The sequence below is a fragment of the Lagenorhynchus albirostris genome, chromosome 9 (assembly GCF_949774975.1).
Source record: "Lagenorhynchus albirostris chromosome 9, mLagAlb1.1, whole genome shotgun sequence".
Lineage (NCBI taxonomy): Eukaryota > Metazoa > Chordata > Mammalia > Artiodactyla > Delphinidae > Lagenorhynchus > Lagenorhynchus albirostris.
Genome location: NC_083103.1, coordinates 45093732 through 45108171, shown reverse-complemented (window position 1 = coordinate 45108171; position 14440 = coordinate 45093732). Strand labels below are relative to the sequence as shown.

General features: G+C 41.8%; 1 protein-coding gene across 2 annotated transcripts in view; it reads right to left on the bottom strand.

Annotated features, from left to right (window-relative positions):
• The window catches only part of SBF2 (SET binding factor 2), a 457881-nt gene extending 443714 nt beyond the window's left edge, over window positions 1–14167 (bottom strand). For both annotated transcript variants that reach the window (XM_060159685.1, XM_060159686.1), the window contains exon 1: window positions 13987–14167. In XM_060159685.1, coding sequence (XP_060015668.1) covers window positions 13987–14041 — 55 coding nt within the window. In that variant the 5' untranslated portion in view covers window positions 14042–14167. The remainder of the gene's footprint in view (window positions 1–13986) is intronic.
• Window positions 14168–14440: the final 273 nt, after the last annotated feature.

Sequence of the window (14440 nt, the reverse complement as noted above, 5' to 3'; positions counted from 1 at the left end):
CTGTTTTTTTAAGACACCAAGCTTGTGATAATTTGTTATGGCAGCCCTAGGAAACTAACACGGTTTTGGAGCGCTAACCTGTAGCTATTACACAATAAATCGTACTGTCGTTAAGACATTTTAGAGAATGAGGACTATTTCTCTGGTACTTCCCTATAATAGTGTTAATGCTCTCTTAAAACACAAGCTTTTTTCCTTTCTTAATCTTTTTGTTCTATACTCCAGAAAAATCAGTATCTGTAGAACTGTACATAAGGTTTTAAAAATCTAGCCTGTTTGAAAACCATTTACATTTAAGCAGGAATTTATGAAATATTTCCACAGGCAAAATATTTTTCATTCATTTTGTTCAGTAAACAATGGAAAACTTACAGATATAACTAAAAAATTTTTTCTGAAAAATTCTACAATGAAGACATTGATATGTATAAGGGAAAGTAAAATAATTATGAAATTATAAAGTTATATTTTCCTTCAATGTAGCTTACAGAAATGAGAACTTTAAATGAATAGCATTTACTTTATAAACAACTGCATAACCCAAATCATTACTCAAAGTCAGCAATAATTAAAAACAGCAATAATTAAAAAAAATAATTAAAAACAGCAATAATTAAAAAATAATTAAAAACAGCAAACATTAAATCTTGTGATATTTAATGATCTCAGCTTTGACAATAGCAAATCTTTAAAATTAAGAATACTAGTGGAATGGGACTTCCCTGGTGGCACAGTTAAGAATCTGCCTGCCAATGCAGGGGACATGGGTTCGAGCCCTGGTCCGGGAAAATCACACATATCACGGAGTATCTAAGCCCATGCACAACAACTACTGAGCCTGCCTCTGAGCCCGCAAGCCACAACTACTGAAGCCCGCGCACCTAGAGCCCATGCTCCACAAGAGAAGCCACTGCAATGAGAAGCACGCACACCTCAACAAAGAGTAGACCCTGATCGCCACAACTAGAGGAAGCCCGCACGCAGCAAAAAAGACCCAACGCAGCCAAAAATAAATAAATAAAAATAATTTTTTTTAAAAAATTAAGAAATACTAGTGGGAGGACTTCCCTGGTGGCACAGTGGTTAAGAATCCGCCTGCCAATGCAGGGGACACGGGTTCGAGCCCTGGTCCAGGGAGATCCCACATGCCACAGAGCAATTAAGCCTGTGTGCCACAACTACTGAGCCTGCGCTCCAGAGCCCACGAGCCACAACTACTGAGCCCACGGGCCACAACTACTGAAGCCCAGGCGCCTAGAGCCTGTGCTCCGCAACAAGAGAAACCACTGCAATGAGAAGCCCGCGCACCGCAAAGAAGAGTAGCCCCTGCTCACCAAACTAGAGAAAGCCCACGGGCAGCAATGAAGACCCAAGGCAGCCATAAATAAATAAATAAATAAATTGATTTTTTTTTAAAAAGGAATACTAGTCTAACAATACAATGATTTAGTCAATGGCTTCACTGTTATAATAGTTTTTAATGAAGATTATCATCATATTGGGCACAACCTACAATATATAAATTAACCTACAACTGGGAAATAAAATTGCTGCTCAAAAAGTTATTTTGAGGGACTTCCCTGGTGGCGCAGTGGTTAAGAATCTGCCTGCCAATGCAGGGGACATGGATTTGATCCCTGGTCCAGGAAGATCCCACATGCCGCAGAGCAACTAAGCCCGTGTGCCACAACTACCGAGCCTGCGCCCTGAGAAGCCCACGCACCGCAACGAAGAGTAGCCGCCACTCTCCACAATTACAGAAAGCCCACACGCAGCAATGAAGACCCAACACAGCCAATAAATAAGTAAATAAATAATTAAAAAAAAATAAAAACAGGGCTTCCCTGGTGGGGCAGTGGTTGAGAGTCCGCCTGCCGATGCTGGGGACACGGGTTCGTGCCCCAGTCCGGGAAGATCCCACATGCCGTGGAACGGCTGGGCCTGTGAGCCATGGCCGCTGAGCCTGCACGTCCAGAGCCTGTGCTCCGCAATGGGAGAGGCCACAACAGTGAGAGGCCCGGTACGGCAAAAAAAAAAGAAAAAAAAAAAAACATGCAGGGAAGGGGTGAGGGGGCATGGGCACATTGGTTCCTCATCCATAAATTGGGTTGAATCATATGATCTGTACAGTTAACTTTCAACTCTTAAAATTTTATGAAACACAAAGATCTTCACTAATTTCACATCTCACTGACCTCTATCTGCCACCCCTGATGCTGAGAAACATTCCCTCACTTTCTTTGACTCTGGATACCGATCTCCTCCACCTCTGTGCCTAGATTAAGATTAGCTATATGCAACAGAAAACTCTAATTTATAGTGGTTTAAATATACAAGGTTATAGTGTTGCATGTAAAAAAAAAAAAAAAATCCAGAGGCAGCTATGACAATTCCACTATAAGTCATTAGGGACCCAGGTTCTTTCCAGCTTTTTGCTCTGACATCCCTAAGATGTGGGTCCTTACCTACATGGTCCAAGATGGTTGCTAGAGCTCCCCAGTCTTTATATCAGGATGCCAGTCTCAGGAAAGAAAAAAGCTAGAAAAACATACCCTCATCCTTTAAGAATACTTTTTGGAATACTGCATGCATCGTTTCCACTTACATCCAACTGGCCAGAACTTATGCACATGTCTCTATCCATTAGTAACTTGAAAACAATCTCTCCTGTATGGCTACAAGACTAGCCCAAAAATCAGGGGTTCTATCAACATCAAGAAGAAGAAGAAGAACTATTGGGGAAAATTAAATGTCTCTCTCAAACTCTCTCTTTCTTCTATGCTTCCTTCTACTTTCCATCCTCTTAGCAAGAGCATTCCCCAAAGATCAGTCCTTGGTCCTCTATTCTTCTGTCTCTACACCGACTTTCTGAGGGCACTCACACAGTGTCACAGCTCTATCTACACTAATGACTCTCAAGTCTTTGTGTTCAGCCCCTGCCTGTCCATCTTCTGAAGGCTTCATTTGGATAACTATAAAGTAAAACCCATTATCTTCCAAGCCAACAAAGACAAATAAGTAATTTTAAAAGAAAAACATTTTCAATCTTCTTATTTAAGTCATGGATTCACAAGTATCCCAGACCTTCAAGGTTGGAATTTTGAAGTCACCTCTGACTCTTTCCACAAGCCATGGGTTGCAGGTCATAGTGAACTTATAAAAAGAAATGGAATAGATTGGACTATATAAGGTTTATATAGCATATGACTTGGGATGTGCGTTTATCAAACTGGCTTTGGCCCCTACAACTATAATGTTCTAAAGTCACCATCCTAATTATCAAGTCTGTGAGTCTATCGGTCATAGATATAGAATGTCTGTGTCCCCCCCCCTACAAAATACATATGTTGAAACCTAATCCCCAATATGATAGCATTTGGAGATGGGACCAAAGTGATGGTATTTGGAGGTGACTAAGTCATGAGGACAGAGTTCTCATTAATGGGATTAGTGCCCTTATCAAAGAGATCCCAGAGAGCTTCCTTGCCTCTTCTACCAAGTGAGGATATGGCCATCTATGAGCCAGGAAGCGAGCTCTCACGAGACCCTGAATCCGAACCTGCCTGTGCCTTGATCTTGGATTTCCCAGCCTCCAGAACTGTAAGAAATAAATTTTTGTTGTTTAAGCCCCTTAGTCTATGATAATTTGTTACAGCAGCCCAGACAAAGATATTATTTTTAGTCCTCATTATACATGACATCTTCAGAGTATTTCACATTTATTCATCATTTCCTCATCCTCAAAATTCTCCACACTCAGCGTTTCCATGATACCACTCTATCTTGGTTCTCTTGCAATACCTCTAACCACTCCCATCCAGTTTCCTGGCTGCTACTTCTCTATCTACCTCTTAAATATCGAATTTTCCCTGGGTTCAATTCTTAGGCCACTCCTCTTTTCACTCTATACACATTCCCTAAACAATCTCATTTTTTTCTTTATTTCTGACAATCAGCTGGCTACTGGTAATTGCCAAACTATATCTCTAATCTTCACTTCTCTCCTAACCTCCTGATCCATACATCTGAACACTTAAATGACATCTCTACCTTGGTTATAGGCAGGCACATTTAATTCAACATATCAAAACTAACCTCAGCATTACTTTCCCTCATCCAAATTCATTTCTTCCCCTAAATTCTCCATTTGCATTCACAGCATCATCACCCACTCACTTACCCAAGCTAGAAACTGTTACCCTCAACTACTCTTTCTCCTTTACCCTTCACATCCACTCACTACTAAATTTTGCTAATATGAGCTTTAAAATTTCTCTAGAATCCATACGTTCCTTTCTATTCCCACTGTAAAAGCTCCTGAGTTTTTTCACACTGTTCTTTCTCCCTCCAGTCCATTGCTATTTGAGTCACATTTCTAAGATGTTTCTTGATTTTCAAGAATCCCCACTTTTCAACAGACTCCACGGTCTACAGAGTGAAAGCTATAAATTCCATAGCCTAGTACACAAAGCTTTTCACAATCTGACCCCAACCTACTTCAGCACCAAAGCTTACCTCAATTCCCATTTACACTATACTTCTCTCCATTCCTGGAACAATCCATTTCACACATTTACATGTTTTTCTCTCTGCCTATAGCCTCCTCTACCCTTTTTTTCTACCTGGCAAATGCATATTCATCCTGCATACCGTGGTTTAAACATCACCTTTCATAAGAAGCCTTCTCTCTCCCTCAGTAAAGTGGACACATCTTCTTCATTTATCACTATTTATTTCAAGACTGTCTCCATTAATGACTAAGTTAGGGATAGAATCTTACTCCTTACTCATTTATTTTTGTTCCAGCAATTAGCACAATGCCTGGAAAGCAATAAATACTTGTCAAATCAATGAATCCCAAACGGTTCTTGACAATTGGCAACAAACAGCAACCAAGAAATCCCAACTACTTCAATACAGAATGGGGGAAGGGAGGGGATCCAGGCTATGAATTACAATGGTTCAATAATAAACAATTATCAATTTTTTAAATGTCTCAGACTATGACACCTCAGGTATTATGCATAAATTTACCTTTTACCTTATCTCACTTATACTGCTTAAATAAAATATTTCAAATGCTTTCTCTAATATACTTAAGCAGGTTGATATGAAAGAATGCAAGAACCTCAAATGATTATAATACTTCATTCCAGGTTAAATACCATCTAAATAAATGGATTAAATTCTAAGTGTATTAACGGACAGCAAAAGAAAACAAAGAGAAAAAAGTAAAGGCATATAAGGGAATTAACCCATGTGGTCATTAACAATTTTTCTTGCACAAATCTCAAAGTACGAGAAAGTAAAAACTATAAGAAAAATAAAGACAGTTGGCTAAGTAACTTCACCTACTAGAAACAAATGAAATTTGCTAATTATTGTGCCACAGTACATATGCAAAGTCAGGAAAATAAACTCTTAATTTCAAATTGTCAAAATCAGACTGTCATAAAAATCAGTGATTTTCAAGCTATGTTCTCCTCAGCATGACAGTACAGTAAGTCCCCTACGTACGAACCTTCAAGTTGCAAACTTTCAAAGATACGAACAGGCGTTCGCATGTCCAATCAGGCAAGTTAGTTCACGCGTCTGGCGTACATTGTCAAACGCGTGCATCTTCTACGAGTGGTTGTGCGTTTGTGTACTTTACTATACAGTACTGTATAGAATACAGTAGTACAGTATCTTTATTTCAAGCCCAGGATGTCCGGAAGAAAGGGTAAAAGCAGCGGTGATGTAACTGGTACTGCTAAGAAATGCCAAGCAGTAACGATGGAAACAAAAGTGAAAATAATTGAGACAGTGGAGCGACAAGGGAAAGAGGAAGTAGGTGAAGAACTGAAGAGATTCACAAACACAGGAAATGGCAAGGAGATTTTCTTTATTTGAGGAGGCACTGTTAGTTTTTGAGGCACAGGACCCAAACGTAAAACGGAACATGAAGGTTGCAGCAGTTGTTCAGAATGTAATCCAGTGCTGCCGTGTCATCTATGATGAGAAAAAAAGAGCTACTACCCAGACATCACTGGATCATTTTTTCAAGAGGGTAGATAGAATTGAATCCAGCAATGAACCAGAACCTGTGCCATCAACGTCAGTCGTGAGTGAAACTGCAGCTTGCCCTCCATCTCCTATAGCTGACGATCCTTCAGCTCTACCATCTCCCACCTCCTCTCCCTCCTCCAGTCAGTAACTCCTCTTGCCTGTTCACTCGATGCCAGCCCCTGTATGCCAGCTGTTGTACTGTACTACTGTACTTTTCAAGGTACTGTACTGTAAGATTAAAAATGTTTTATGGGCTTCCCTGGTGGCACAGTGGTTGAGAGTCCACCTGCCGATGCAGGGGACACGGGTTCGTGCCCCGGTCCGGGAAGATCCCACGTGCCGCGGAGCGGCTGGGCCCATGAGCCATGGCCGCTGAGCCTGCGCGTCTGTAGCCTGTGCTCTGCAATGGGAGAGGCCACAACAGTGAGAGGCCTGCGTACCGCAAAAAAAGAAAAAAAAGTTTTATTTTTTTGTGTTTGTTTTTTATGTATTATTTGTGTGAAAAGTATTATAAACCTATTACAGTAGAGTATTATATAGCCAATTGTGTTAGTTGGGTACCTAGGCTAACTTTGTTTGACTTACAAACAAATTGGACTTATGAACGTGCTCTCAGAACAGAATTCGTTCATATGCAGGGGACTTACTGTAGTATTCAGAAGAGCACAAAATTGGAAACAAGTTAAATATCCAATAATAAAGTAAATGAAGTCATTATTATACCCATTATAATACCCATTATTAATATACCCACAAGATGTAATAATTTTGCCGCTGAAGATTATGTTTTTCTGGAATTTAATAGAATAACCTTTTCCTATGTCATCGATGTTAAGGGGAAAAAAAGGCTACTCTGGGTGTCTTTTTATCTTCCTTATAGCTTTTTTTAAATTAAACTTTTATTTTAAGACAACTATAAGAAATAATACAGGGCTTCCCTGGTGGCGCAGTGGTTAAGAACCCGCCTGCCAATGCAGGGGACACAGGTTCAAGCCCTGGTCCGAGACGATCCCACATGCCACGGAGCAACTAAACCCGTGTGCCACAACTACTGAGCCTGCACTCTAGAGCCTGCGAGCCACAACTACAGAAGCCCGCACGCCTAGAGCTGGTGCTCCGCAACAAGAGAAGCCACCACAATGAGAAGCCCGCACACCACAATGAAGAGGAGCCCCTGCTTGCCACAACTAGGGAAAGTCCGCATGCAGCAACGAAGACCCGCAGCCAAAAATAAAATAAATTAATTAATTATTTAAAGAAAGAAAGAATACAGAAATCCCATTTCTCTGTACCCAGTTTCCCTCAATGATAACATCTTACAAAATTATAGAACAATATCAACACTAGTATATTGACATTAATACAATGTACTTTCTTGTTCAGATTCCCCCAGTTTTACTCATTTGTGTACTCATTTGTGTTTGTGTGTATTTAGTTCTATGCAGTTCATATGTAGGCTTATGTATCCATCACCCAGTCAAGATACAAAACAGTTCTACTACCACAAAATCCCTCCTGTTACTACACCCATCCCTCACCTTCCTTATAGTTTTTTGTATTTTCCATATGTGCAGCAACTGGGTATTCATTCAATACATCTTTATTAAACATCTACTATGTGTCAAGCACTATTCTTTGCATATAATTCAAATAGCATGTATTAACTATTTTTTCCAGTTTGTAAAAGTAATTTTTCAAAAGACAAGGTTTTTTTCTTTCAACTCAACTTTAAAATAGAAATATGAAAAAAATCAACTAAAAAGTATTATTAATTGAAAAGATACTTTAGGAACAAAAATAGTTTAGTATGTTGAACAAATAATTCCAGGAACATTCTGGAATTAAACACAGAACATTTCAGTATCATATTATCATAGTATGATTAGCTTTTAGAGAGATGTAGGTAACAAAATCATACTAACTCCTGAAGAAAGCGTTATAAAAAAGGTTTGCAGACTCAATTAGGTTTATCCTTTACTTACAATTCAAACAAGTACATAGATTTGGTGGATTTTCTCCCAGTAAGTTTTTTTTTTAATTAAAGTTTTTTTTTTAATTTATTTATATATTTATTTTTGGCTGTATGGGGTCTTCATTGCTGCGCCCAGGCTTCCTCTAGCTGCGGCGAGCAAGGGCTACTCTTTGTTGCAGTGCACGGGCTTCTCATTGTGGTGGCTTCTCTTGCTGCAGAGCATGGGCTCTAGGCGCGCAGACTTCCGTAGTCGTGGCTCACGGGCTCTAGAGCACAAGCTCAGTAGTTTTGGCGCGTGGGCTTAGTTGCTCTGCGGCATGTGGGATATTCCCAGACCAGGGCTCGAACCTGTGTCCCCTGCACTGGCAGGTGGGCTCTTAACAACTGCGCCACCAGGGAAGCCCTCTCCCAGTAAATTTTTACAGAGAGTTTTACATAAAAAGGACTATTCAAAGGATACAACTCAAGATACACAAAACTATTCTAATGCCTAAAAAGTGATTCAAATTAAAACGCCTACTTTTCAAAAGCTATTGTTAAGAAAATGAAAGGGCAAGCCACAGATTGGAAGAAAATATTTGCAAAACACCTGATAAAGACTTGTATCTCTAGGGGTAAGAGAGGAATAAAGACACAGACCTACTAGAGAATGGACTTGAGGATATGGGGAGGGGGAAGGGTAAGCTGTGACAAAGCGAGAGAGTGGCATAGACATATATACACTACCAAACGTAAAATAGATAGCTAGTGGGAAGCAGCCGCATAGCACAGGGAGATCAGCTCGGTGCTTTGTGACCACCTAGAGGGGTGGGATAGGGAGGGTGGGAGGGAGGGAGACGCAAGAGGGAAGAGATATGGGAACATATGTATATGTATAACTGATTCACTTTGTTATAAAGCAGAAACTAACACACCACTGTAAAGCAATTATACCCCAATAAAGATGTTAAAAAAAAAAAACTTGTATCTAGAACTTAAAAATTCAATAATAAGAAGCCAACAAATGCAAACTATTACATATAGAATGGATAAACAACAAGGTCCTACTGTATAGCACAGGGAGATAAACCATAATGAAAAAGAATATAAAAAAAGAAAGTATAGGGCTTCCCTGGTGGCGCAGTGGTTGAGAGTCCACCTGCTGATGCAGGGGACACAGGTTCGTGCCCCGGTCCGGGAAGATCCCACAAGCCGCGGAGCGGCTGAGCCTGCGCGTCCAGAGCCTGTGCTCCGCACCGGGAGAGGCCACAACAGTGAGAGGCCCGCGTACAGCAAAAAAAAAAGTATATATGTATAACTGAATCACTTTGCTGTATAGCAGAAACTAACACATTGTAAATCAACTATATATAAATTTTAAAAAGAAGCCAAACAACAATCCAATAAAAAAGGGTAAAAATTTGCTCAGCCTCTTTACAAAAATATTCCAATGCAATAGGCACATGAAAAGGTGCTCAACATCATTAGCCACCAGGAAAATTCAAATTGAAACCACAATAAGATACCACTACATGTCCACTAGAATGGTTAAATTTTTTTTAATAATATAAATAAAATTTAAAAGACTAACTGGAACTCTCTTACATTGCTGGTAAGTATGCAAAATGGCATGGCCAGTTTGGAACACAGTTTGGTGGTTTCACATAAAGTTAAACAGACACTGATCATATGACCCAGCAATTCTTCTCCTAAGTATCTACCCAAGAGAAATGAAACCATATGAACAGCCAAAGATCTGTCTGCAAATGTTTAGAATAACTTTGTTCATAATAGCCCAAAACCAGAAACTCAAAAGTCCACCAACTGGTGAACGGATAAACAAATTGTATTATATTCAGCAATAAAAAGGAACTGACAATACATACAAGATGGATAAGTCTCAAACATATTTTTCTAAGTGAAAAAAGCCAGACATAAAAAACTATACAATTCCATTTAGAAGACATTCTAGAAAAGACAAAAACGCAAGGACAGAAAATAGATCAGCGATTGCCAGAGGCTAGGGAGGGAATTGACTGCAAAGGGGCACAGAAGAGCTTTTAGGAGAGAAGTGTTCTCTATCTATATCTTGATTGCGGTAGTGGCTACACTTATGTGTACATCCGTCAAAACTCATTGAACTGTTTAGTTAAAAAGGTGAATTTTATTGCATGTAAATTATACTTCAACAAACATGACTAAAGAAAAATTATCCTAGGGAGGGTGGGAGGGAGGAAGGGAGACACAAGAGGGAAGAGATATGGGAACATATGTATAACTGATTCACTTTGTTATAAAGCAGAAACTAACACACCATTGTAAAGCAATTATACTCCAATAAAGATGTAAAAAAAAAAAAGAAAAGAAAAATTATCCCAAGTTAAAAAAAAAAAGAATAAATCTCACTATCAAGATTCTACAATTTATAAAAGCTTCTGGATTATGGTACTTAAAAAAATAATCTTCCCTTTCCCTACTGTGGGATAGAGAGTGGTCATTATAGCCCTGGGGTGGGGTGAGGGTTGTCAGAGCCCAAGTGAACCAAGGAGGTACTCTATGTGGGGAGGAACGGCCAAATGAGTTTAGTCAGAGTCCAAGCACTGCAAGGAGGCTGTCAAAGCAGAGGGGCAACCTGGCATGGGACACTGGGTGAGCACGGAATGAGGACGACGTCGTGCTCCACATGGAAGCAGAACCTAAGGGGAGTGAGAAGTATATCCACAAACAGTGGGGAAGCTGACATGGGGAGCCGAAGCCAGGGCAGGTTGAAAAGGGTGTCCCTGTATTGGGGCATCCTGGTATGGGCTGTTAGGTCCTGACAGGGACAGGGGGCTGGGAGAGAAAGAATGAAGAATCTGAGCCCAGCAGAGAGAAGAAGGCATCCAGGAGAGGAGAGGGTGGTAGCAAAGATGAAAGATTGGTTAAATACAGGGAGACTGAACAAAGAAGTAAATATATTAAGGATAACGGAAGCCAGATTTCTCACTGTCAGATAAGAATATTACAAATATAAAAAAGGAAAAAACTAGACTGGACCCTGGAGTGTTGAAGTGAAATCAGTGGTACTGGTGGGAACTCACGGTTTTCAATATATATGGATAAACAAATAAACATAGACATAAATATGTGTGTGTGTACACATACATATATTCCCCGGCTCAGTCCATTAAGAAAGCCTGAGAGCAGTAACAATACAACAGCAATAAACACACAGCACTGAGATCTTAGCTTCTAAATACCATTCTCCATTAAAAGGATCCAGGTCTCCCCAGAGAAATGGCTGATTCCAGGACTAAAGAAGGGACAGTACAAGATAAGCCCAGAACATCTTCTTATACCAAAAAGTAAAGACATACTCAAAGAATGGTGGGGACACGTCATAAAGACACGGAAGCCAGCTTGAATGGGCTCTCGTTGGCCAAAAGAGGAATAATTTGAACAACTAAATAAACAGTAACAATATTACTCAGCAAAAAAACAGAAAACCATGTATCCATAGATATAAATGCATAAAGGAATACAAGTCTGATGAGGAACAAGACACATAGTTCCAAAGAAGTCCTCACAAAAACCATTTATTAATTAACTATTAAATATTAACTTTAGAGTGAAGAACCCTAGCAGACATTGCTTATAATCAAAGTAATCAAGGAATCAAAGTGAAAATCACCAATAATAGGACAAACTGAAATTGTACACCAGATAGGATGCAATGAGCACCACTTCTGTGATATTCCTGCCCAAATACATAACCTGTATGTATCTAATCATAAGAGAACAGATAATCCCAAATGAGAGGTACTCTACAAAATAACGACCCTATAATCTTCATTAGGGTCAAGGTTATGAAAATCAAAAGATGAAGGAATTGTTTCAGATTGAAGAAGTCATGCAGCACATGGCCAAAAATGTATTGAAAGTAAATGAAAACGAAATTCATCGCCATCGAGAATAAGTACGCAAGCAGCAAACACCTGAGTATCAGTAAGATTCCTCAGCTGAGCTCAAAAGCCATCCAAGAGCTTGCCTCACCTCTGATGAGATGGGCCTGTGACAAATAAATGCAATACATAATTCTGAACCGGATCCTTTTGCCAGTAAAGAGATTAATGGCATAATCAACAAAACGTGAGAACTAGATGGAGTACTATGCCAGTGTTAATTTCCTGATTTTGATGATTATACTGTGATTATGTAGGGGAATAACCTTGTTTGTAGAAAATACACACTAAAGCATTCTGGGGTGATAAGGGAGGACATCAGGTCAGCAGCTTCCTCTCAAATGGTTCAGGGAGTAAAGAGTTCTTTGTACCATACTTCCAAGTTTTCTGCAAGTTTGTGATTGTTTCAAATTTTTTTAAAAGGTGAGGGGGGAAAAACCCCAATGTCGCTAAAAATGAAATAATGTTAAAAACAAACTGTGATTCTCCATATTGTTAATCTTGGTAATAAGAAAGAGACAGATTATGCAAAATTACTAGGAAATAACAAATAAAATTTTGGAGCCAGAAAATACTTTAAATATAGCCCAAGCCCTTCTTTTGTTAACCTCAGTCAGGTCAAGAGTGATGAAGGACTAAAGAATATAAAAGGTCCCCGCTAAAGGAACTTATCAGGAGAGGAATAGTGAAAGGGGCAGTAGACCAATAGTGGGTAGAACAATGGTATTCTGATGCTACAAATGGCTGTAACCATCAGCAAAACACAATCTCAGCATCTCCTCTGAAAAATGAAGGGACTGTCTAGCTGAGATCGAAAATTCCTTGCAAATGTGCGACCAGAATTACCCTGAAATAGACGTGCTTCCCCAGCTCGTTATTACATTATGTGTAGCTATACAGTAATACAAAAGAATACAAATACAAAAATAAACGGGCATAAACCCTGAATTCTCTTCAGTTGTGGAAATCACTCAATTAAATTAAAATGCAATGCATTTGCCAGATTGTTCCTTATGAGGAAAATTTTGTGACAAATGAAAAGAATTAAAACACACATTAAAGTGAAACAAGATCACCTTCAGAGGTCTGCTAACGGTCCTTACCTAAAAGACAGTGTTCACGACTTGGGCGGGGGGGCGGAGTTGGGACGAAGTGAGAGAGTAGCATTAACAAACATACACTACCAAATGTAAAACAGCTATAGCTAGTTGGAAGCTGCTGCGTAGCACAGGGAGATCAGCTCGGGGCTTTGTGACCACCTAGAGGGGTGGGATAGGGAGGGTGGGAGGGAGGCTCAAGAGGGAGGGGATATGGGGATATATGTATACGTATAGCTGATTCACTCTGTTGTACAGCAGAAACTAACACAACACTGTAAAGCAATTATACTCCAATAAAGATGTTAACAACAAAAAAAATAGTGTTCAGATTCATTCTGAAATAACCGTCACATTTGTTCTGAAAGAACGAGGAGCATTTCCTAGAAATGTTTAGAAGTTTAAGGATCCTTTCCCCTTCCTCGGTACCACGCGTCCACTGGCGCGGTGACCAGACAGGCCCCCACCAGCTCAGGGGTGAGGGAGCACAGGACTCTCAGCACTTCCTTTCGGAGAGGACAGCCCCCTGCGTCACTCGCTACTCACTCAGGATGCTGGGCAGAAGTTTATCCCCGAGGAACTTAGCACAGTTGGCTCCCGCCCTACCAGCCCTGCGGTCCTGGCCCAATCCCGCCGGCACCGGGGCGCTGCCCCTGGTACCCAGCCCCCTCCAGAGCGAGGGTCGCGACACCCAGACTCGCCCCAGCTGGGCCGCCCCGGGCCCGGAGGACGCGATCTCCTCCTCCCCCTCCCCTCGTGCCGGTCCCTCACGCCCACCGCGAGGCTCAGCGGGGCCAAGAAGGCCGGACGCCGAGCGCCGCTCAGCCGGGGCCCAGCCCGGCCCTCCCCGCCTCCAGGCCGCGACGCCCGGCCCCGAGGAGCCCACTGGACGGCAGCCGGGGGGCGGGGGCGGGGAGGCCCGGGGGCGGCGCCCGTCCCACACCCTTACCTGGCTTCTCGTGGTCGTAGCCTACTACGATGAAGTAGTCGGCCAGCCGGGCCATGGCCGCCGCCGCCGCGCCGGGGAAGCGGGTGCCCGTTGCCGCCTTCGCCGCCGCCGCCCACCCGCTCCGGGAGGGCTCAGCATTTTCCCTGCAGCAGCAGTAGCGGCAGCGGCGGCACTTCAGCCATGTTTGACAACCGAGGCGCGCTCTGCGCCTGCGCCGCGCTTAGCGTCCGCTCCTCCCCCGCCCCCACCCGCGCTGGCTGGTAGACCTGACCCCCCCGGCGGAGAGCCCACCCCCACCCTCTTGGCGCCGCTAGGACAGCTGGTTTGGGGAGTGGGCTGCCGGGCGTATTGCCACCACACGCCGCCACCGCAGCTGCTTGGGGTGGTTCACTTTGAGGCCTGGCTGCTCCTCCGCGGCCCACCTCCCACTCCCCTATTTTTCCTAAAGCAGGGT